Here is a 21,904-nt window from a genome sequence, read left to right as displayed (position 1 = left end):
AGGCACCTACTCCATGTACTTTCCTTAGACTTGGCTGAATCCTGTTTTCAGGACATTAATAGTCAGGTGAGAGACAAAGATGTTTGGTTTTACTGTTGTCTTTGATACCCAGCAAATGTTGCCACAGCATTGGCTACAGAAATACAGTGGGCTAAAAACAATGTATGTCTCTGGGATAGAATCATTGCTGCTGGGAAGAATGTCTCTGTCTTATGGAGATGACTTGTTCTGTGTTTCATTGCATGTTGTATATTATGTATACATGAGCAGAGATACCTATGCCAGAGTTCTCTGTTTTCTGGCCATGACAGCATGGCTGTTCTTACCTTCTTCTAGGCAGACTCAGTGGGATCCTCCTACTTGGGAAAGCCCAGGAGATGATGCCAGCCTTGAGCATGAAGCTGAGATGGACCTGGGAACCCCAACATATGATGAAAATCCCATGAAGGTGAGTGTGGCTTACAGATATGTTTCCTGATCATTTGGGATTCTTTGTCTTGTCATTTTGTAGAGTCAGTAGCCACGTTATCTTGGAATTCTATTTTTCTTATTGTTCTGGAGAATTACGCATATAAAAAAATGCTTGGAGGTGGTAGGACTTGCAAACAATACAGAAGTACGGTATATAGAACAAAAAATAAAAGCCCTTAATTTCTATTTAGTTGCTCCCCTTTCATCATACTTCCCTCTCCGGAGATAAATACTGTTAACTTTTTAGTGCACAGGTTCTCAACCAAGAGCAGTTTTGCTCCTCAGGAGACTTTTGATAATATTTAGAGACATTTTTGGTTGTTACAGCTGTGGAGATGCTACTAGCTTCTAGTGTGTACGGAGGCCGGAGAAGCCACTAAACATCTTAGAGTGCACAGGATAATCCCCCACAACAAAGAACTGGCCCAAATGTCAGTAGTGCCAAAGTTGCAAAACCTTGCTTTGTTGTATGTTCTTCCAGACCTTTATGGAAAACACACACAGGTGTTTTTCTTTCTTTTCATTTTAAACATACAAATATAATCATAGTATTCTTATTCCATTATAACTTCCTTTAATATATCTTAGCTCTTTCCCTGTAGATTACAGCATTCTTCTTAATGTTATGTTTCTTTTAAATGTGTTTTTTCTGTTTAACTGCAGTCTTTCTTAGTCTGCTTTAATGTCCTGCCATTTTGGGATTGGTGGGTCTGGAAAGAAGTTAAACTAGTTGCATTAAAACCTCACCAAAAAAGTATAACTGGGCACCCCCTTTTTTTAAGATTTGAAACTGAGATATTTTACTCTGGAAATACTATTCTAGAGTAAAGCGAAATAGCTTATTCCTCATCTCTCCTTCTAACAAGAGAGTAATCAGGATTAGAGGTCATGTAAATCAGTGTGACTCTCAATGCTTGAATTAAAAATTTTTATCCTTTTCCACTTGGAACAGGACTCACTGTCTCCAAGGATGTGGTGTCTTGAATGAAATCAAAGACAATATATCTATGCTCTAAGATTTGAATAGTATTTAATTTTGAAAATAAGAGACACTTAACTAGTTAAGTCAGTGGAAAGAGGTGGAAGAGGGAAGGAAGGAATGGGAGAAAGAAAGTGGAAACAAATCCATACCTCCTTTTATATTTTATTCACTTTGGGGGAAATGTTTTTCTTTCTTCAGCATTATATTTAGCATTCCTTTAGTCTGAAGAATTTCCTTTTTTTTTTTTTTTTTTTTATAAATTCTATCCACTTTTTAAAAAATTTATTTATTTGGCTGCGTCAGGTCTTAGTTGCGGCATGTGGGAATCTTCCGTTGAGGTGTGCGGGCTCTTTGTTGCAGTGCACGGGCTTCTCTCTAGTTATGGCACGTGGGCTCAGTGGTTGCAGTGTGCAGGTTTAGTTGCCCCGTGGCATGTGGGATCTTAGTTCCCTGACCAGGGATCGAACCTGTGTCTCCTTCATTGGAAGGCGGATTCTTAACCACTGGACCACCAGGGAAGTCCCAGTCTGAAGAATTTCCTTTAATATTTTGAGTATTTCAAGTCTAATTGTGATGAGCTCTCTCATTTTTGTTTGTCTGAAAAGGTCCTTATATACCTCTTTTTCTTAATATATTTTATTTTCAGACAGTTTTAGGTTCCCTTTAAATTTGAGCAGAAAGTACAGAGTTTCCATACACCCCCTGTCATCACACATGCGTAGCGTCCTCCACTATCAACAGCCTTCCAGAGTATGGTACATTTATTGCAATCAGTGAATCTACATTATTATCACTCAAAGTCTGTAGTTCGCATTAGTGTTCTTGGTATTGTACATTCTGTGGGTTTTGACAAATGTGTAATGGCATGTATCCACCATTATCGTCTACAGAATAGTTTCACTGCATTGAAAATCCTCTGTGCTCCCCCTATTCATCTCGTCCTCTCTCCCCGCCTCACCCCATCCCCATCCCTATCCCTGACAACCTCTGATCTTTTATACTGTCTCCAGTTTTGCCTTTTATAGAATGTCACATATTTGGACTTGTAGCCTTTTCAGATTTGCTTCATTCACCTAGCAATATACATTTAAGGTTCTTCCATGCCTTTTCATGGCTTGGTAGCTGATTTCTTTTTAGCATTGAATAATATCCGATTGTTAGATGTGCCACATTTTATTTATCCATTCACCAGTTGATGGACATTAGGGTTGTTTCCACTCTTTGGCTGTTATGAATAATGGTATATGAACAATTGTGTACAAATCTTTGGATATACATTTTCAGTTCTCTTGGGTAGATACCTAGGAGTGGAATTGCTGGATCAAAGTTAGACAGTCTATGTCTAACTTTTTAAGAAACTGTCAAACTGTTTTCTAAAGTTGCTATATATCATTGTACATTTCTACCGGCAGTGTATGAAGTTTCTGTGGGAGAGTTTTTATAGGGACAGGTACCTAAGGGAAAAAACCCCGTAACTGTCATGTTCTTCCAGTAAAAAAACTATCTGGATGTTCATTCACTGTCTTAGCTTCTTAGGCTTTTGTCTCTGGCTTGTTCAGCTTTACCTTTTCTTGTATTTCTAATGAGAAAATATAAATGAAGTCATCTATTTTGTTATTAACCCTTTGATAGTTTATGAAGGAACAAATGAGTTTTGATATTCCAACCAACCTTGCCATGATGCACAAGTTGAAGGCTTGAGGTGTCAGTCTTTGGATTTCTTTATAGACCATTGTCTCTATCATTAGGACCTAGTCTGACTTGGATAGCCAGGGACTTATTTGGATCTAACCTTCCTAACCAGTTTACTACTGTATTCACCTAGCTAGCATCTCAGACAGGAGAAGGATGCCTGTGGGTTATGTGTTTATTCCTTCTGCTCCCATTTTTTTTTTTTCCGTCTTTAGGGCCTTCATTTAGATTTTAAAGCCCTTGGAGATGAAGACTGTAACATTGTAAATTCTCATTAATTCACAGGCCTTGTGTAAGGTATTACAGATAGAAAGAGAAATAAATCTGAGTACTAATCTTCATGAAGTTCAATCTAAGGAAAAAACCACATCTATAAACCAAGAACACAACGGGATAATTGCTGTAGTAGAAGTATGTACAGAATGCTATGGGAACACAGTGATTAATGGTCTAAGAAAATGCACTAGTGATATGTCACAGAAAACATGATTTTACCTATAGCTAAGGTGAGCAAGAAAGAGGATTCTGGGCAAATAAAGCCGTTTTTGCAAAGGTATAAAGTCAGTACAAGACAGAGCCTATATAGGGAACAATAAAAATAATTTGGTTATGGTGGGAATTTGGATACATATGGGGTAGGTAGTGAGCAAGACAAAAATATGGAAAAGTAGGTCAGATTTAAATTGTCTAAGATCTTGGTGTCCTACCAATGTGATTATTGTATGCTTAAAAGCCAGTGAATGCTTTTAAAGCAGCAAGACAGGCAATCAAATATGTGTCCCTTGAGTGAAACAGGCCCATTTGAAAAGGTGAGATTGGTAGCATTGGAGATCAGATTGAAGACTATTTTAATAGTTTAGGCAAAGTGAGGAACTAAGGATGGAGATGTTGAAGATGCATGCAAAGGCATCTGAGAGGCATCATTTGGGGCTAAGCAAACAAGTGGATATGGAAGAGGCAAGGCATGGCCTGCCAGTTTCTTGAAAGTGTCATAGAGATGATTTGTTCCTGTCCTCTCACTTCCTGCACGCCCTCTCCCATGCCTCATTTGACAAACTAAGGTGTGGTATATAGTTCCTGATCTAGAACCAAACTGAAATTATTTTGCTCTTTTTGTTACCAAAGGTGGCAGCAACTTCAAAACAGAATATACTGAGTTTTTATTATTTTCAAGGATCTTTCTTTCTTAACCTTTTAACTGGTGTGTACAGGTTCATGTGTTGCAGAATTTAGGTTGAATCATGTGTAGTGTTTCTGATACCTCAACTTCTTCTGGACCAGGAAAGCTCCTAGAGAGAGCTCAGGGGATTGTGTGTTTTTAAAGCCCTACAACCTCACCACATCAGAGATTAAATTAGAAATGCACTGGAATTATTTAGCTTTCTGAACACATACCCCATTCAGAGCGAAGCAGAATATTCCTGTTTACACAGTGCCCTCACTGAGAGCCTGGCCTCTTCTATAGGAGCCAGAGCCTTGAGATCATTGTTATACCTTAAGGGGCTTTCTGTACTCATTGCTGCTGCTACTCATTTCTGAGATCCACAAGACAGCAGCTGAGGGTGTGTTGAAATTACCTTGGCTTATTCAGGCAATTCTTGATCCCTTGCTACATGAGGTCTTATTGTGAAGCACACCCACGCTCTACTGCTAGAAAAAATAACCACAAAATATCAAAGCAAAACCTTTGAAAACAGAGTTATTTGCGTTTTGTTTCCTAAAACCAGAGGTAGAATCTGTATGTTCTTTCTACCCTGCCCTCCCTTTCCTGCTCCCACAGCCACAGAAAGAAAGTAGAAAAGTAGAAAATACGCAAAGCTTTTATAACAAGTCAGGGAAAGCTGATGTATAGAAGCCCAAAAGCCAGGGGAGTGCCACCTTTCTCTGGAGCCAGTCCGGAGCAGAGGGAGTTGAACAGTCCCTTCATCACCAGCACCTTCATACTGTTTCTGGAAAGAGAGGAATCAGAAGTGGGGGTAGGTTGAAATAATTTTGTGCGCTAAGCAGCTAGCAAAAAAATGAAGTACCTGTAATGCCAACTGCTTCTACATCCATCTGAAGTGAGTTGCATTCAAAGGGGAATGCTCATAATCTTTTCCATGGAAAAGTACATTTACTAGGAAGGGGCTTGATGACTGGTGGTGAGCAAAGGTATGGGGAGATGGCCTTGATGGCAGGTGCTCTGAATGCCAGGGCTGCTGGCCCCTCACCTCTCAGCAGTGCCTAATCAGGCGGGGGGCAGGGGGACTGGCAGCCGCCCCCTTGCAGTGCTGGAAGGGAGCATTCCTAGGTTTGTCATCATCTTAGCATCTTGGGACAGAGTATCTTCTGTCTTAGGATCTACTCATCTGTTCACTGACTTGCATGACCCTCATCTCCTCCCCCGCAACACCTTGATACCTCTTTAGTCTTTCCATTCCTGAACCGAGGATACCAACCTTTAAGGAGCCTCTCTTGCATGCTGAGACTGTCTCCTACAGTCTAGGGGACTTGGATGAGGAGCATGGTATTTGGACCATGGTTGTGTGGCTAAAGCATTTTGCCTTTGTCCAGGAGTCCTAGAATGTCAGAGACAGGAGAGGTGGAGCCCGTTGAGACTTGGCCTCTCTTGACAGTGTGGGATACTGCAGCTCAGAACAGGGACCTGAGTGGTCCAAATCACACAGCACATTTCTCTGCAGAGAAGGTGACCCTGAAACAAATGTTTAGCTACATCAAGGATGTAGCTTTCACTTAGGGTAGAGAATTAGAACTTGGTTTATAGGAGCGAGGCCAGTGCCAGATGACAAGATTTAAACATGAAGTGAGAGTGGTAACAGCAGCTAAGTTGACTCCAGGCCATGTCCCTTTAAGATTCTAATACCAAGAGTCAGGCATCCCAATTGCGGGAAAGAAGGGAGGTTCTGGAAGAGCAGGGCATCACTGACCTGACCTCTCATTCCCACACTGTGGTGTTTTCCATTTCTAGACCTCAAAAAAGCCTAAGACAGCAGAAGCAGACACCTCCAGTGAGCTGGCTAAGAAAAGCAAAGAAGTATTCAGAAAAGAGGTAAGGTTTGGTGGGATGTGGACACTAAGTTCTGAAGGCTTAAACTGAGACTCTTTCTTTCTCATCCTAAGTGTGCACAGCTGTTTGTAGTACTAGGTGGCCCTGCCTTTGGGTGTTCCCTTGCTTCTGTGATTGGACTGTGTAGTTGTTATGTGATGACATATTGGTATGGTCCTTTACAGTGGGATAATAAGCACTTTCATATCCATTATATCATTTTATCCCCACAACAGCGCGTGAGGTAGGCAAGACCGGAATTGTCATTCCTCTTATGCTGGTGGAGGAGCTCTTGAGGTTCAGAGAAGGCAAGCTCTGGACAGAAGACTTGAACTCGGGCCTCTGGCTCCAAGTCCATTTCTTTTTCTGTGATATCTCATTGGTGGCTGCCTAATCCTCAAGTGACTGGGAGAAAGCAGCTCCTCTTTATGCTGCTGGAAGTGCAGTACAGCTCTCAAGACACTAACCTTTTCTGCCTCAGGGCATCCAGATTCTAAACTCCAGTCTTTGTTCACTGAAGGGGCTCATAGTCTGTCTCTTGGAGGAAGTAGACCTGTAAATAAGTAATGGCATTAAAAAAAAAAAAAAAAAGTAATGGCAGCTGTGTGAGGAAGGTGCCACGATAGGGCTTGGAGGTCTCTGTTCAGGGTGTCAGGAAGGCCTCTTGAATCAGGGGTAGGAATTAGCCAGATAGATCAGGAGGGATGTAATTCAGGCAGTAGAGTGTACAGAGGCAGAAGAAGGCGTCATCCCTTTCAGGGAATCTGTGGGCTGTAGCACCCGGTACGTGAGGGGTGTTGGAAGATGAGGCTGCACAGTATTGTGCTGCTTTGTACTATGAGTTGCAGGGAGTATTGCAGGATTTTAAGCTGGGAATAATGAAATCCCCTATTTTATTTGGGGAAATGGATTGAAGGGAGAGAGTATGGAAGCAGGAGACCACAGAAAAATTTTGAGTAAAAGCCTTCTCTAGGGTTAAAACTTAAGTTTCTCACTGTCGCTTTGTGATTATTGGCATTTCAGCCCAGCCAACTAGCAGCTGTTTATTTAGTGCCTACCTTGTGATATAGCCTTGTTCTTTGAATGTCTGAAAACTCACTGACTTCCAGGGATGGGTAGACCCTGTTCATGGTGCTCCCTGGTGAAGTGGCTATCACTGACCTCCTCACTCCCTTTTTCCCCTGGGGTCAACTTTGTGGCTTAGCGCCACAAATACTTGCAGAAATCCTGTGCCTGGATCTCTTTTGAGAGCCACTGGGTAGGACAGACACTACAGAGATAGCTCAGGAGGACATGGGAATTTGCGTATTGAAAAGGGTCTTACCCCAGATGTTCTCCAACCAGCTGTCATATCATGTGTCCCTCTGCTTCACATTGATGTAGTATGAATCAAATGAAGTACAACACTTACAGAATCTAAGTAGCCTTCAGTAACAAAATGCCTGCATTTCCTGGAGTCACTGAGCCTCCCGGTAGCACAGAAAGGCCCTCTCTGCCCTGCCTCCAGGGGCCAGAGAATTTAGCTACAGTCTCTTTATGCCAAGAACATGAGATTTGTTAGCTGAAATCTGGGGCTGCCGTGAGATTCAGCATGGAGTCCTGCTGCTCTGTCCCTCCATCTGCAAGTGAGGCTTGCTAAGTCCATCCAAGGGAGCCCTTTCCCTCTTGAGGCTGACCCAGGATTCTTTTCTCTTATATCCCACTGGCATACTAGCATTCTTCTGTCCACACCAGCTAGCATGAGTGAGGGAAAGGGAAGGATTGGCTGGCTCTGCTTACTGCCTATTCTAAGTATTTCCTCAGTACAACTTTCTTGCCTTCTCTGGACTATTGAGCAGTGTGCTCTTCTCCCCGTACCTGCAGATGTCCCAGTTCATCGTCCAGTGCCTGAACCCTTACCGGAAACCTGACTGCAAAGTGGGAAGAATTACCACAACTGAAGATTTCAAACACCTAGCTCGCAAGGTATTCCCCCCTGCTTGTGGTCTGACAACGTTCTGGGCAAACTATGCCTTCTAAGAAGGCCCCTTTCATCATAAAAAGTGGGTTTTCCTTGACATATGCCCAGGCTGGAGACCCAGGAACAGAGGGGGAAGGTTTGGGAAGAGAGGGTACCCTACTTGATGGTAGCGGTTCTCTGAGAGCTGAGCTTCCCCTTTCTGGTGATCCCAGCACCAGCCTGCCCCAACCTCCCCCTCCAGTTCACCTCCCAGTCTTTGTGAGAAGGGGCCCGAGGCAGCAGACTGGCCTTCCCCTCTCAAATCATTTCCACTCTGATTGGTGGCTGTGATCTCTCTTCCTGTGTCCTGGACAGCTGACTCACGGCGTTATGAATAAGGAGCTGAAGTACTGTAAGAACCCCGAGGACCTGGAGTGCAATGAGAATGTGAAACACAAAACCAAGGAGTACATTAAGAAGTACATGCAGAAGTTTGGGGCTGTTTACAAACCCAAAGAGGACACTGAATTAGAGTGACCTTCAGGGCCAGGGTGGGAGGACGGGCAAGCTGGTAGGAGAGACTCTGGGGAGAAGAAATCCCGTGGGCCCTCTCTCCCCACCCCACTGTCAGGGCTGTGCTACTGATGACACATCACCCTGGGGAATTCAAACCTGCAGATTTCAACTGAAAGCCACAAAAATGAGCTCCATCTACAACAAGCGGTCCCTGGTTGTGAGCTGTTGGTAGAGGCCATCTGAGGCAAGGGTTTAGGCCCTTGAGACTTCCCTTCTGAGACCCTGGCCAGGCCTGACCCCACTCTCAAGCCTGGGTCTCCTCCTTGGCGGTGCTGTCAGCGCACAGACTCATGCGCATCCCCACCCACAACCCCTTACCCTGACGATCTGTATTATATTTTAATGTATATGTGAATATATTGAAAATAATTTGTTTTTTCCTGGTTTTTGGTTTTTGTTTTGCTTTTAAGCCTCTACGTGCTAGGATCACAGAAGACTTTGTAAGGATGGTTTAAGTTCTCCTGCAAGGTTTAATTTGTTATCATGTAAATATTCCAGAGCAGGCTGCCTTGTGGTTTCGGCCAGCCTTATGCTATGTTGATAAGATTGATTTACTGCTTAAAATCACTTTACTTTATCCAATTTTTACTGAACTTTTTATGTAAAAAATAAAATCAATTAAAGAACTTGGCACGTGTGTTCCCTAAAAGCTAGTCAAGCATGTTTGTATATAGTGTTGGCACAGAGAGAGAAAAGAGGTGGTGGCCATAGGTGTGTGAAGTCCAAAATTAATCCTTGAGATTGGAGTTTATCCCAGGTCTTCCCCACAGGTCCCACTGTGACTGAGGTAGGCATCTTACACGTGCATTCCTGAGCAAAGGAAGTAGACCTGCGACCTCTCTGGCGCTGGGCTTCTTTACTTTGGTTAATAAACCAGTCCAGAGAAAGGCACTTGTCTTTCCCTTTGTACCTTTTGGCTGGTGAAAGGGAATGAACCTCTTCTCTCCAGAGACTTGAGTTCCCAGAGCCCACAGGAATGCTCATTTGACGTTTGGGTTCCCTGACTCCCCACCATGCCTCCTGACACTGGGCTTGGATCCTAGAGGGAGTACCCCGATAAAGGGGTACAGTGCTCAGGTAATGAGAGCGGACATCTTCTGGAGGACACAGCTCAGTGGAGACACACCCCATCCTTGATGGACCAGTTGTCTGGGCAGTGAGAAGGGCCAAAGGTTTCAGGCCAGCCTGGGACCCAGCCCATCTTTGCAGACTGGTACCATCCCTTCCTCACCGGGGTGATTTTGCTCATTGCAGCAATGCCCTTGGAGAAGAGGCTGTGGCCTGCCAGATATTGGGTGGGGTGGGCAGCAGTTGGAACAGTCACTGCCTGCTGGGCACTTAGAGCTCAGGTTGTGCTCCTTTGATCCTCACAACCTGGAGGCACAGGAATTGGCACTGTTCGGATGAGGAGACTGAGGTTCAGAGAGGCTCAGTAACTCATATCCTTGTATTAAAGAAATTGTGAAAAGAGGAGAAAAACACCTATTTTAAAGACCTATCATTAGACATGCTATTTAACAATGTAGCCAAAGTATTTTCCCATGGTACTGCAGCCTTAAACTGTTTAACTCAAGCACATTATTATATCAAATGGAGGGACCTTAATTTAACCCCCTTAACATTTTATTTTATTTATTTTTAAACATTTGAAATGTTGATAGCACATTTTTATTTTTATTTTTAGGCTGTGTTGGGTCTTTGTTGCTGTGCGCGGGCTTTCTCTAGTGGGGAGCAGGGACTACTCTTTGTTACAGTGCGCGGGCTTCTCACTGCGGTGGCTTCTCTTGTTGCGGAGCACGGGCTCTCGGCGTGCAAGCTCAGTAGTTGTGGCTCGCAGGCTCTAGAGCACAGGCTCAGTAGTTGTGGTGCACGGGCTTAGTTGCTCTGCGGCATGTGGGATCTTACCGGACCAGGGCTTGAGGCTTGAACTTGTGTCCCCTGCATTGGCAGGCGTATTCTTAACCACTGCACCACCAGGGAAGTCCTCCCCTTAACATTGTAAAGAAAATGTTTCAACTAATGTGCTTGAGCACATTAAAAGAAAGTGTTTCTCTTTTGGGTAGGTCTCCCATGCAGAGGTGCAGCCATATGCACTGCTGCTGGCAACCAAGTCAAACTCATGGTTTTACCTGAGGGTCCAGGTTTCAGATTTTCCAAGGAAATCTAGGCAGCCTTTCATTAAAGGGTGGTGACCAGAGAGCTGTCAAGTTTCAGAAAGGACCTCTTTGCAGAGGAATTCTCAGTTATTTTACCTCCTCTGGAGTTTGTGAGGGGAAGATCTTGAAACACACACCCCTTGAAACCTTTAGGCTCAAATCCCCTCGGTGGTGAAGAGAGTTACCGGCTAATCCAGGACCTGTTCATTCCTCTCAATGCAGGATTTCACCCTCATTGCCGATCTAATCCTTGATAGCCCTCTGGCCAACTCCCTGCCAAAGTAGGTGTGATGTCTCCAGTGCTTTGGCCTGTTTATAGCTGACCAAACACCAAGCCTTTCCTGCTTTCATCTCCGGATGATGGTGGCTCCAAACCTGCCCTGATTTTAAGCATAAGATTTACAGGGTTAAGCAGCCCTGGTAAACTCTGAGGCATAGGAATAGCAGCAGTCTGATGAGTTTGGTACTCACACAACAGCCAATGCAGGTCACATCTCAGCTAGGGGACAGGCTGTAACCCGGGCCCCTGGGTCATGACTGGACCCAAGTCTCCTGAGTTTAGGTGACTGTGCTTCTTAAGCGCCCTGATCCTGATTGATGGATACCAGGATGGCAGCCATTGTTTCTTCCTAGGCAGGGCCTGTCTGCTGTAGCAACCGCCTCCAAAGGCACAGTAACTGACCTGTCTGCTCCTCCATTCAGGGTGGGCATATGCGAGGGGTGCAGGTGGTCTGGCTGCAGCTGCCCTGTCCTCAACAGCCCCTCAGGTAGGTGGGATGACCTGCCTGTCCTTGGCTTGTGTGGAAGCATGTTTGGACCTCCCTCTTCCGAGTCTGGAGTATGGGTCTTGAAAGAACACTTTCTTCCTTTTCCTCACCTAGAGATGACCTGAGGCCCTTGGTAACTAGCTTCCCAGGACCAGTTCAGAGGCAGTTCACTTTGCCTCTGAACTGCCTCTTGCTTTCTGCCTAGGGGTGGGGCAGGCTTCTAGCCCTTGAGGCTAGTCACAGCACAAGTCAGGAAAATGGTCTCAAACCCAAAGCCTGAGAGTCTTGGTGGGAGGCTTCTGAATGTGCCAGTCTATTTATTGTTCTCCAGTTAAGGAAGCTGAAGTTCAAAAAGGTAAAATGCTTCCTAACACAGTTCAACCAGTGAATGGCAGATGCAGGATGTGAACTACATACACTCTGCCCCCAGAGCTCACAAATCTGCGGGCACACACTGCCTGCCAACTCAGGGGCTCCTCCCACCTTCTAGGGATCCCATCCTTTTTCTGGGCCTCTGCCACATAGCTACCCAACTGTCTCACAGGCCCACGGAACCAGACAGAGCCAGGACAATAGTCCAAAGTTGCCTTTAATATGGGATACAAAAGTAGAAAAAACAGTTGAGGCTAAGTAAGGGGAGGTGGAGTGGGGATCAGGAGGGCAGGACTGCTCCTCACTATCAACCCCTCCCCGTGACATCCTGGTCCCTGTCCTGGAGGAGTGTAGGGCGAGGGGAGGTGAGTGGTGCCTGGATCTTCCCTGTCCCCCCAGAACAGCAGGCCGAGGTCACCAATGCCAGGAAGCCCGTGAAAGGGAAGGTGTATGAGCTGGGGGTGGTGGGAGCACCAGAGCAGGTTCCCTGAGAGGCTAGGCTCTGGAGCGTCACACCACGGAGCAGTCCTCAGCCAGTGGGCCCAGGGCCCGGACCACATCTTCACGGCCCAGGACAGCCAGCGCATCTGCTAGCACCCTGAGGGTGGCACCGCTGCCTTCTTGGACAGCCCAGTACCTCAGCAGGGTGTAGGCTGGCACCTGGCTCTGAGCCATGGTCTCCACTGCCTCAGCCTGGTAGCCCAGGTGGCCCGCCAGGCCCCGCCAGCCTTTGTCAGGTTCACCCGACGCCTCCAGGAGCTGTTCCACTTCCTCCTGCTGCTGCCGAGGGAGATGGAGGTAAAGCCGGCAGCCAAGTTCTTCAGGATGTGGCCCTGGGATGGGAGACATGAGGGACACGTGAGGGTTAGGCAGGCTTTGCGGTGGGGCAGAGCTAGGTAGGTCTGAAGGACTACAGTTTGGGGAAAGGGGCTCACCCTGGCTGGGGACACAGGGCTCCAGGCTGCTCGGAGAGTCCTGGAAGACACTGCTATCCCCATGCATCTGGTCCCTGTTGAAGGCCCCCAGCTCTGCAGTCCGAGCTTTGGCCAGCTGCTGTCTTTGTTTACGTGAGCACCAGCTGTGGGGAGCAGGGGGAAACTGCCAGCCTGCTCCAGCCTTCACTGAGACAGAGAGGGAGCTGGTTGGGAGCCCAGATGGGGAGGGAGGTTACCAGAGGGCAATGCCCAGACCACCTACCACTTGAAGGCCACGTAGGCAAGCAGACCGAGGACCACGGAGGCCAGGAGGGCACAGTAGACAGGAATATTGCTGCCCAAGGCCCCTGGAAGCTCAGGGGGGAATGGGGAGGAGGTACCGGGGCCAGGGCTCCCCCTGCCCCCACCCCTTCCCTGTCCCTGTCCTGCTCCCTCCGGGTCTTATCTGTGGAGGAAAGGACAGACAAGGACAGAGGCAAGGAGGCAGCAGACGTAGACTTTGCTGCTAAAAAGACTGGAAATCATAGTCCCTACTGTGTAGAGTCAAAAGTTCATACCGTGGCGTCAAAAGCTGACTGGTTCATTCCCCACCCTCATCTCCCACAGCCTCCCCTTGGCTTGCCACGCTTGGACACCTAGCCCTTCCTGGATGTACCTTCTCCGGGCTTCCAGACGTCTGCTCTTGCTGGTCTACCTTTGCCATCTGACAAACTGGCAGGAAATCTCCTACTCTGGGAAGTCTTTCCTGATCTCTCCCAGTCTCCCTTTTCTGGCTCCTGGTGCATCTCCTCTGCCTACTATGGCACTGAACTGTGTGTCCTGTCTCCCCCACCAACTCTGGACTGTGAGAGCACACTGATTCATTTTGGTCCCCGTGGGAGCCTCTGTGCACAGGAGACCTTGTAGATTTTTGCAAAATAAAACTGACCCGGAAGGCAAGTAAATGCTGCTGCTAACTTCTGCCTGCAGGCCAGCTGTCCCCCAATCCAGTGCAGGCAGGGCACAAGAAACAGGGACTCCAGAGCCTGTGACTGGACTTGTGTGTGGCCTGCAAGGCCAGGGGCCCATGGATACCTCTCATCCTACCCTCTCAGTGCCCAAAATCTGGATCAAGAAGTACTTACGGGCTTCCCTGGTGGCGCAGTGGTTGGGAATCTGCCTGCCAATGCAGGGGACACGGGTTCGAGCCCTGGTCTGGGAGGATCCCGCGTGCCGCGGAGCGGCTAGGCCCGTGAGCCACAATTGCTGAGCCTGCGCGTCTGGAGCCTGAGCTCCACAACAGGAGAGGCCGCGATAGTGAGGGGCCCGCGCACCACGATGGAGAGTGGTCCCCGCTTGCCGCAACTGGAGGGGGCCCTCGCACAGAGGCGAGGACCCAACACAGCCATAAATAAAATAAATAAATAAATAATTTTTTTAAAAAAAAGATAAAGATATTTAAAAAAAAAAAAAAAAGAAGTACTTACTCACATGGACCATGCCTTCCCTGTGGCTGGAGTTGTGAAGCATGTTTCTGCCAGCTAGCAGTGCTCCCAGTGGCTGCATCTCTTAGAGAAGGGGTTGGAATGTCATGGGCAGCACTCAGAAAAAGGAGCTGGGAGACTTCTCTGAGTCCAGAAGGGGCTGTGTATAGGGACATGGGGGAAATTCCTCAAGCCTGAAGTCAGGAGTCCCTTGGGGTAGTCTGTCCCCCTTTCCTGGCTCACTTCATCCTGATTCATTCCAGGGCTGGGTACCTCCCCCCCCAATCTCCCCAGTCACCAATCTGGACCAGTTTCCTCCAGGTCAAATGGGGTGGAAGTGATATTGCTGGCTCCAGCTGGCCAAAGCTGGAGGAGACCATATTGCAGCTCTGGATGGAAAAGGGCACACTGGAAACCACCCTGCCTCAAAGACCATGGCAAACCCCTGGTCTGAGTCCAGGGATGGCACAGGGAGACTCCTATCCCCATCTAAGCCAGAGCCAGGTGGAGACCTGCTGATAGGAGGCTTTCCAGAGTTCTCAGCAAGAGCATAGTCGCTGGAGTGACTAAGCTCCCACTCCTGCCTCTAGGGTCAGTGTCCAGCCCTCACCTCCTGCTCAGGGGCTGGACAGGAGGGTTCCTTGGTGGGTTCAGCAAGGGCAGAGGGCATGTGGGCCCAGAGGCCCCCCTGGTCCTTTCTCATCTGGGAATTTGGAAAGGACCTGGAGGCCAGAAACCTGAAGAACACTCAATCCAGGACCCATCTGTACTTACAAGGCTGATCCTGCTGGGACCTACCTCCTGAGGCCTGGGGAAGAGACCCTGGTCTGGGCAGAGGAGGGGATTTTGCCTGGAAAAGGGATAGAGATGAGACCTGGGGGAAGGTCTTCCAATTCCCCCACATCCACATCCAACCTGGTCCAACCCAGGCACTCCAAACTCACTTCCCTCCACAAGGCCAGAGGCCCATGTGTATGGCAAAGCACACAGTCGGCAAGTGGGTCTGGCACGGAGGCTGTGGTGACCCTTGCCACCTGAAGGATGTGTATGTACATTTGTGTCACTTACCACGTAAGGGGCCCTTTCTGGATCCGGGTTGGCGTGTGAGCTTGTGACTAACGCTCGCGGAGACAGCCAGGTCTTGTGTCCGACCCACTCCGAGCTGTGGGATTGGAGCCTCTACCAACTCCCACACGCACCCATCTCAAGGCCCACAGAATATGCACACACGCACACACAGCAACACCCTACACGCCCACACTACCTCGACTTCCCACAGGCAATCCAACCCAGAAGCTGGCACCACAACCGCACAGGATTTCGGGTCTGGAAGTTGGGGGCAGAGAGGCAGCCTCGGCTCCCTCCGTCCAGAAAGACCCGAAGCTCTGTCCCCAACCCGCTCCTGACCTGTGGGGGCCGACCCTCCGCGGGTCCCAGGATCTGCTCAGCCGGGCGGGACGGGGCCTCCAGGCCTTGGGCCGGCCAGGAAGACAGAGTGGAGTCCCTGGGGATACTAGGTTCTTACCCGCCCGTGACTAAAGCTCGGACAGGAGGAGGGCTGGACACCGAGGGGGCGGGGCCGCCCACGGTCTTGCCCCGCCCGGCCCAGGAACGCACACATGCGTGGAGGTGAGCCCGAAGGGGGACTGAGCGAGCAGCTGAGAAACTGCGGCCGGGGCCCCTAGGGACAGGGGCGGTGTGGTTGGGGAGAGGACGGGTCGCCGCAGGTGCTCATGGACCAGGGGGACACTAGCCCGGGACTGTGGCCAGGGAGGGTTGAGACGCCGCGCGTGCACACATGCTTGGAGGCGGAACAGCTACAAAACTAGTCCAGGTTTATTGCTGAGATGCGAGCGGGGGGCCGCCCTTAGGATTAAGGCCACGGCCCGGCCCCTGTGCTCTGCCGGGACGGGGGCTTGGGAACCTGGGCTCCCCACCCCAGACTGTGCAAAAAGTGCTGTGCGGCTGCCGAGGCCAGCGCTGGGACTCCGGGCGGCCCCTCTGCCGGCGAGGGGCGGGACTTCCTGGGGTGACATCGTCCACCAATCCCTGAGCTGGGCAGAGGTGGGGCCCCGCCCACCCCCTGCCAGAGTGTGGGCTGGATGTCGCCCTGTCCTTGGACTCCTGGGCGGGGCCCTCCCGGGGCGAAGCCCGCTGGGGGCGGAGCTGCGCGGCGGGGCGGGGCAGGGCAGGCTGTCAGCGCGCCTCTCCAGGGTTGTACTCTGTCTCCCCAGAGGACACCTGGGAGATGCGCCGGGAAGACCGCCACAGCTTCCGCGCAAACTGGCTGCTGCGCACCTGGTAGGAGCAGGAGCAGGCTGGGGTCAGCCAGGACCGTCGCTTCCCCACCCCGTTCGAGGCCCTCCCTGCCCTCATCCTCACCTCAGAGGGCTGCCCTGCGCCCACCACGATAAGCTTGCCGTCTTCCAGGCCCACGAGCACGTGGCTGCGCTCCTTGGTCACAGCCACGCTGCGGATGGGCACCTTCATGGGCAGAGGAGGCGCGGCCGGCAGCAGTCTGGAGGGAGGGAGGGAGGGGATATATACGAACTCGCAACTACAAGGAAGCTTTGATCCAGCAGATAGGTGTCTCTCCATTCTCCCATCTACCTCCCAGTCCTTTGAAGGATGACTCGATTAAAATCCTGACACAGAAAGGGACCTCCCACAAGTGTGTGGCTAAGGGAGGCCCAGGGCAAGATCTCCCCACTGGGGGATGGGAGGACAGGTGACAGGCCTTGAAGAATGTGTCCACAGACATGTAAAGGGGATGTGGGTCCACGGGGGCACCTCCTAGTGTCCTCTGCCAATGACCACCACCCTGAGGATCACAAACCCATAAACAGTGGGGCTCACTTGTTCAAATGGAGGATGTGCAGGGCACACTGGGCTGTGCCCAGCAAAACAAAGTCCTCCGTCACCGCGAGGGCTGTGGGCTGCTCTACCAAGGGCAGTGAAGCCCGCAACCTCCCATTCACCGAGTACAGGTGCAAGGAGTAGGTGACCTGGAGGAAGCAGGAGGTGTCAGCAAGGACAGAATCCCAACCACCCCTATCTTGGCTGGGCGCCCCTTTCCCGTACCTGGGCCCCCAGACGCTCCCGCGCTGAGCTCTGCACCAGGATCTGGCCCTCAGACCCCAGTGCCAGGTGGGACACAGGTCCAGGCAACGTGGCTCCTGGGGGCCTTAGTGCGGCCACAAACTGGCCACGGCGTACAGTGTGGATGATCACAGTTCCATCCTGCAGGAAGGCAGCTTAGGGTGCTAGGCAGGGGTGTGTGAGCTCCAGGGGCAGTGCCCAGCAAACAGCCTCCCCTGGACACAGGCATACACACACACCTCGGATCCAGACACCGCCATGTCAAGTTCAGTGCTGATGGCCACACAGCTCACTGCAGCCTCATGCCCGTATAGGACCTGCACAGGCTTTGATGCCAGCCCCACCGAGAGACCACCCTGTGGGGAACAACAGAGCTGGCTCAGGACTGGGGCCTCCCACTACCTTGGCCCCTGAGTGAGTGAGAAGGCTAAAGCTCAGAAAAGTGAAGGTCTTGTCCAAAGCCAGAGAGCTGGAGGGCTGTGGAGCCCCAGACTTGCTCATGGTAGCAGAGGGAAGGAGAAGAGAGCAGAGCAGGACTGGAGAGGCCCACTGAGGGGCAGATGGACTGCAGATCCGGACTATGGGGGCCCCGGAGGGCTGCCACCCAGCATACCTGCTGCAGGAGCCGCCACACCATGCATGTGGTGTCCCGGGAGCCTGAGATGAGGTAGATGCCACAGGTGTCCAGTGCAAGGCAGGTTACTACATCTGAATGGAGAGGGAAGGGAAGGGGAGGGGAGGGGAGGAGAGGGTACCAGCAAAACAGAGTGGTTACCCCCTCCCTGGCCAGCCTTGGAACCCTACTCCCACCTGCACACCCCTAGCTCCAAGACTGCACATACCGAGGTGGCAGCTGAGCTGGTTCAACAGCTTGCCCCGGGGTAGTGCAGTCACTCGCAGGCTGCCATCCCAATGGCCACCACTGAACACCAGCTTTCCATCTGGGGCTGCTGCCAGGGCTTGCCCACTCACGCCACCGCCTGGCACCCAAGGGCCACTCAGCAATCGCTGCATCCTGACCCAGTGAGGAGGACCACAGGTGAGGCCAGGCCCTCAGAAATCTTGGCCAGAGCCTGCAGCTGGCCCGCATTCTGTTTGGGTAGGGAGGTGACTTGGGGTGCAGGGTATTTAAAGCCCACCCCTGCCCACAGCCCTCTGTCTTACTTCGGGTTGCCCACAGTGGGGTCTTTGCTGAAGCTGAAGTAATTGCTTATGTTACGGTCATAGGGCAACCAGCTGTGGGTGCCCAGCAGCCCACTGGCACTCACGGTCACCTGCAGGCAAGGGGGGACAGAGGTGGGTTTGGGGCAGAGTCAGAAAGGGGTTGGAGCTGAGGTGGGGCCCGGCCCAGTGCACTTACCAACAGGTCTGCAGAGCCCTGGGTGATGAAGGAGTGGGGCTGCCGGTGGGGAACCAGGGCCAGCACTAGGGGCACGCCATCACTGATGACCTGCAGGGGGCGGAGCAAGGCTAGCTGTGCCTAAGCAGCCAGCTAGGGCCCTCACTACACTACCTGCTCCCTGGAACACGACTCAGTCCCTGGCCCTCAGCCCCCAGGGGTCACAGGCTAGGCATCATACAGACAGAGGTCCCTCAGAGAAATAGGCATCAGAGACCAGTGTGCCTTCAGGGCATCTCAGAAAGTGAGTGAGAAACCAGATGGACAAGGAAGATCCTTCCAGGGTGTCAAGCTTGGTTTCAACTTTGGTCATCCCAACCCATTACTCCACGGCTCTGAGCCTGCTAGCAGGAGGAGAGAAGAGCCTAAACACGTTAGACTTGGGGGCATTCTGGGATGCAGACAGGAAAGTGAGGTAGAGTATCTAAGGCCGGACTCCCTCCTTCTGGTCTCCCTAAGGATGGTCAGGTGAGTCAACACCTTGTCCTGACTCTTCCTCACGAAGAAGGCATCCCACCCGCACTCCCATCTCCTCTGATGTTTACCTCTTTTTCTAAGATGTCTTAGTATCAGTGACCTTGATTTAGGTTTTCCATCTGCCCCAAGAGGTTGGTAAGGACAGTGGGATTAAACGAATTTCACAAAGCAGGAAGTCGAGACCCTGCCTCCTCTCACCTCTGCAAAGAAGGCCTTGAGCTGGTCCAGGTGCTGGAAGATGCTAGGTGAGTTAGTGTCCAGACGTGCAAGGCGTTGGGCTGCTTCCTCAGCTGAAAGCCGAGCCGGATGTGGCTCCTGTGGGCAAGTGGCCGGTCAGGACTGTGGCCAGGGCATCCCTGACCACTGTCTTCCAAGCTGGCCTTACCTTCAGCAGCTGACAGGGAGTCTGCCCGAAGTTGCTGATAATGCCCTCCAGAGCCTTCCGTTCCCGCTCATCTGCTACTTGGTCCAGGTCCACGGCCCCTGAGCATCAGACAGGAAGGGCAGGCCAGTCAGGACTCCCTCTGTGCCCACCGCATTCATCCCTCCTCTGTGCCCCGGCTCCCACTTGAGTCCAGGACGCTGCTCACCCTCATAGGTGCAATAATAGAAGACATTGAGGGCCTCCTCTGCAGCTGGCCCCCGCTGCTTGTAGCCAAAGATGAGGTCGATCCACTCGTGCAGGTGGGTGGACACATATTCTGACTCCTGGGGGCGGGGAGGAGGCAGTCAGTCCAGGAACGGCTGAGCCCCCCCACCAACCCTGGCTGCCCGCCTGTCTGCGTGTGCTCATCTCACCAGAGCCCGGCGGTGCTGCTGGATGAAGTCCTCAGGAGAGCTGGCCCAGGGGGGCAGCACCACGTCACCTACCTTCTCGTTGGTCAGCTGCAGGCAGCCCAGGTCAAAGCCTGGCACAGAAGACTGGGTCAGCTGTCTGTCTGCGCCATCTTCACCTGCTCCCTGGCCACCCGCCCCAACCTGTGCTCTCCATCCCCACACCTCCCGCCCCCACACCAGCTCCTACCGTTCTGGTTCTCCAGGAAATCAGGGAAGTAGAAGAACTCTGGGATGAGCTCCTTCACGTCGGCTGGGCTCTCCAGGCGGGCCTGCCAGGCTGCTGCCACTGAGTGGAACTGCCGGTCAGAGCAGTCAAAGCTGGGGAGGGGCACGGGCCAAAGTGAGGTGGAGAGAAGGGAGACAGCGGGGGAGAAGGTGTGGCCGCAGGAAAGCAGGGAGCCAGAGGGTCCAGGATGCCTGGAAGGCCCGCCTCTTCCCTTCATCCACCCTGCCCTGCCCCGCCCCATCTGCCTGCCCCTCCGCACCGGCCACTCTGCAGCTGGACGTGCAGGGAGGTGAAGGGTTCCACACGGATGAGGTAGTGCATCACGCCTGCTGCGTTGGAATAGTGGGTGCCATAGTGGAATTTGTCAATGGTGCCCGCTGGGTCCTCGAAGCTCTCATACCTAGAGCCACAGTTGGGGGGATGCAGCAGAAGCCCTCCTCTTGTCCATCCCAACCCCCGAGCCCAGCCTTGCTCAGGCACTCACTTCTCTCTCACAAGCTGGGCGTGCTTGGGATTCACCACACCGATGGGCTTGGACAGGTCCCGGAAGACGACTGGGTTGCTGAGGTCCAACGTTGGGGACACGTAGTCCTGTAGGACCCAGGGGAACTGGCCGCCCACCCGAGCAGGAGCTGCATGAGGGTCCTGATGGCCTACCTGCCCTGCCCTCACCCTCACCCTCAAGAAGACGCGCGGAGCCCACAGGTGGGGACGCACCACGTGGAGGCGCTGCAGGGGAGCAGGAGGGACTGTCTGGGACAGGATTCCCTTCAGGGAGAACAGAGGCCAGGCCTCAGGCAGCACCCGCCCAGGACCAAGCTCAGGGCTCGGCCCACCATCAGTACCCACACTTGGGTGAACCAGGGCTGGCAGACCAGAGGAGTGGGGGAGGTGGGGAGCAGGCCCTCACCACAGGGTACTGAGACAAGTCATTGTAGGTCCGCCCCGCTATGGTGTTGAGCTGCATCAGGTACTCGAAGTTGGAGATCTCACGCTGTACCCATTTCTGAGGGGCAGGGGCAAGAGATGAGCCAGCTGGGCTGCCAGCCCTCTTCCCAACCACAGGGCCCTGACCTCACCCGATCCTCACACTCCAGGGCTCTCACCTGGGTAAGGCCTGAGGCGCGCAGCATCTCCTGGGGGGAGCGGCTGCTCAGGTAGCCTTGGGTAGGGGGTCGCAGGCGCAGGAGCCACGAGTACACCTGGTTCCGTACCTGGGTGTGGGGCGGGATGGGGCAGGGTTGGGGCCTGGGGGCCTGGCACGGAGATGAGGCCGTGGCCCCACCCATCTTGCAGGGGAAGTTGAGGAAGTAGTTGGCCTGATCAATGAAGAAGAGCTCAAGCGCCGAACGGCGCAGGTTGAAACGCCGCAGGTGGACCTCGCGGAGCTGGGCCAGTGGGCGCCGGAAGTCATGGCCAATGCCTGTGGGGACGGACAGCGAGTGCAGGAGTCACTCGCCCTGGCCC

At 51.6% G+C, this 21,904-nt stretch overlaps 3 protein-coding genes across 7 annotated transcripts in view; 1 reads left to right on the top strand and 2 right to left on the bottom strand.

Annotated features, from left to right (window-relative positions):
• Positions 1-9,332, top strand: part of SETD2 (SET domain containing 2, histone lysine methyltransferase) — a 118,483-nt gene extending 109,151 nt beyond the window's left edge. For both annotated transcript variants that reach the window (XM_059939467.1, XM_059939466.1), the window contains exons 18-21: positions 337-448; positions 6,114-6,194; positions 8,055-8,156; positions 8,506-9,332. In XM_059939467.1, coding sequence (XP_059795450.1) covers positions 337-448; positions 6,114-6,194; positions 8,055-8,156; positions 8,506-8,667 — 457 coding nt within the window. In that variant the 3' untranslated portion in view covers positions 8,668-9,332. The remainder of the gene's footprint in view (positions 1-336; positions 449-6,113; positions 6,195-8,054; positions 8,157-8,505) is intronic.
• A 2,868-nt stretch (positions 9,333-12,200) lies between these two features.
• Positions 12,201-15,572, bottom strand: LOC132374950 (death domain-containing membrane protein NRADD-like). The gene is given in 8 exon segments (XM_059939465.1): positions 12,201-12,834; positions 12,937-13,079; positions 13,199-13,316; positions 13,319-13,381; positions 14,061-14,202; positions 14,407-14,483; positions 15,198-15,249; positions 15,468-15,572. Coding segments are annotated over 6 exon segments (864 nt in total). The 5' UTR covers positions 14,482-14,483; positions 15,198-15,249; positions 15,468-15,572; the 3' UTR covers positions 12,201-12,511.
• Positions 15,573-16,217: 645 nt separating this feature from the next.
• Positions 16,218-21,904, bottom strand: part of NBEAL2 (neurobeachin like 2) — a 30,875-nt gene continuing 25,188 nt past the window's right edge. For 3 of the 4 annotated variants that reach the window (XM_059939461.1, XM_059939464.1, XM_059939462.1), the window contains 18 exons: positions 21,544-21,860; positions 21,348-21,443; positions 20,922-21,046; positions 20,697-20,837; positions 20,399-20,529; positions 20,173-20,282; positions 19,965-20,082; positions 19,760-19,857; positions 19,573-19,689; positions 18,859-18,948; positions 18,663-18,772; positions 18,341-18,513; positions 18,112-18,206; positions 17,738-17,854; positions 17,481-17,639; positions 17,256-17,404; positions 16,782-16,917; positions 16,218-16,697 (listed from right to left, as the gene is read on the bottom strand). In XM_059939461.1, the coding sequence (XP_059795444.1) occupies positions 16,596-16,697; positions 16,782-16,917; positions 17,256-17,404; positions 17,481-17,639; positions 17,738-17,854; positions 18,112-18,206; positions 18,341-18,513; positions 18,663-18,772; positions 18,859-18,948; positions 19,573-19,689; positions 19,760-19,857; positions 19,965-20,082; positions 20,173-20,282; positions 20,399-20,529; positions 20,697-20,837; positions 20,922-21,046; positions 21,348-21,443; positions 21,544-21,860 (2,384 nt within the window). In that variant the 3' untranslated portion in view covers positions 16,218-16,595. The remainder of the gene's footprint in view (positions 16,698-16,781; positions 16,918-17,255; positions 17,405-17,480; positions 17,640-17,737; positions 17,855-18,111; positions 18,207-18,340; positions 18,514-18,662; positions 18,773-18,858; positions 18,949-19,572; positions 19,690-19,759; positions 19,858-19,964; positions 20,083-20,172; positions 20,283-20,398; positions 20,530-20,696; positions 20,838-20,921; positions 21,047-21,347; positions 21,444-21,543; positions 21,861-21,904) is intronic. The other variant, XM_059939463.1, reaches the window with a different exon arrangement.

The sequence above is a fragment of the Balaenoptera ricei genome, chromosome 11, assembly GCF_028023285.1.
Source record: "Balaenoptera ricei isolate mBalRic1 chromosome 11, mBalRic1.hap2, whole genome shotgun sequence".
Taxonomy (NCBI): Eukaryota; Metazoa; Chordata; class Mammalia; order Artiodactyla; family Balaenopteridae; genus Balaenoptera; species Balaenoptera ricei.
The sequence above is the reverse complement of the archived record's forward strand: the minus strand, read 5'-3'. Positions and strand labels throughout refer to the sequence as shown.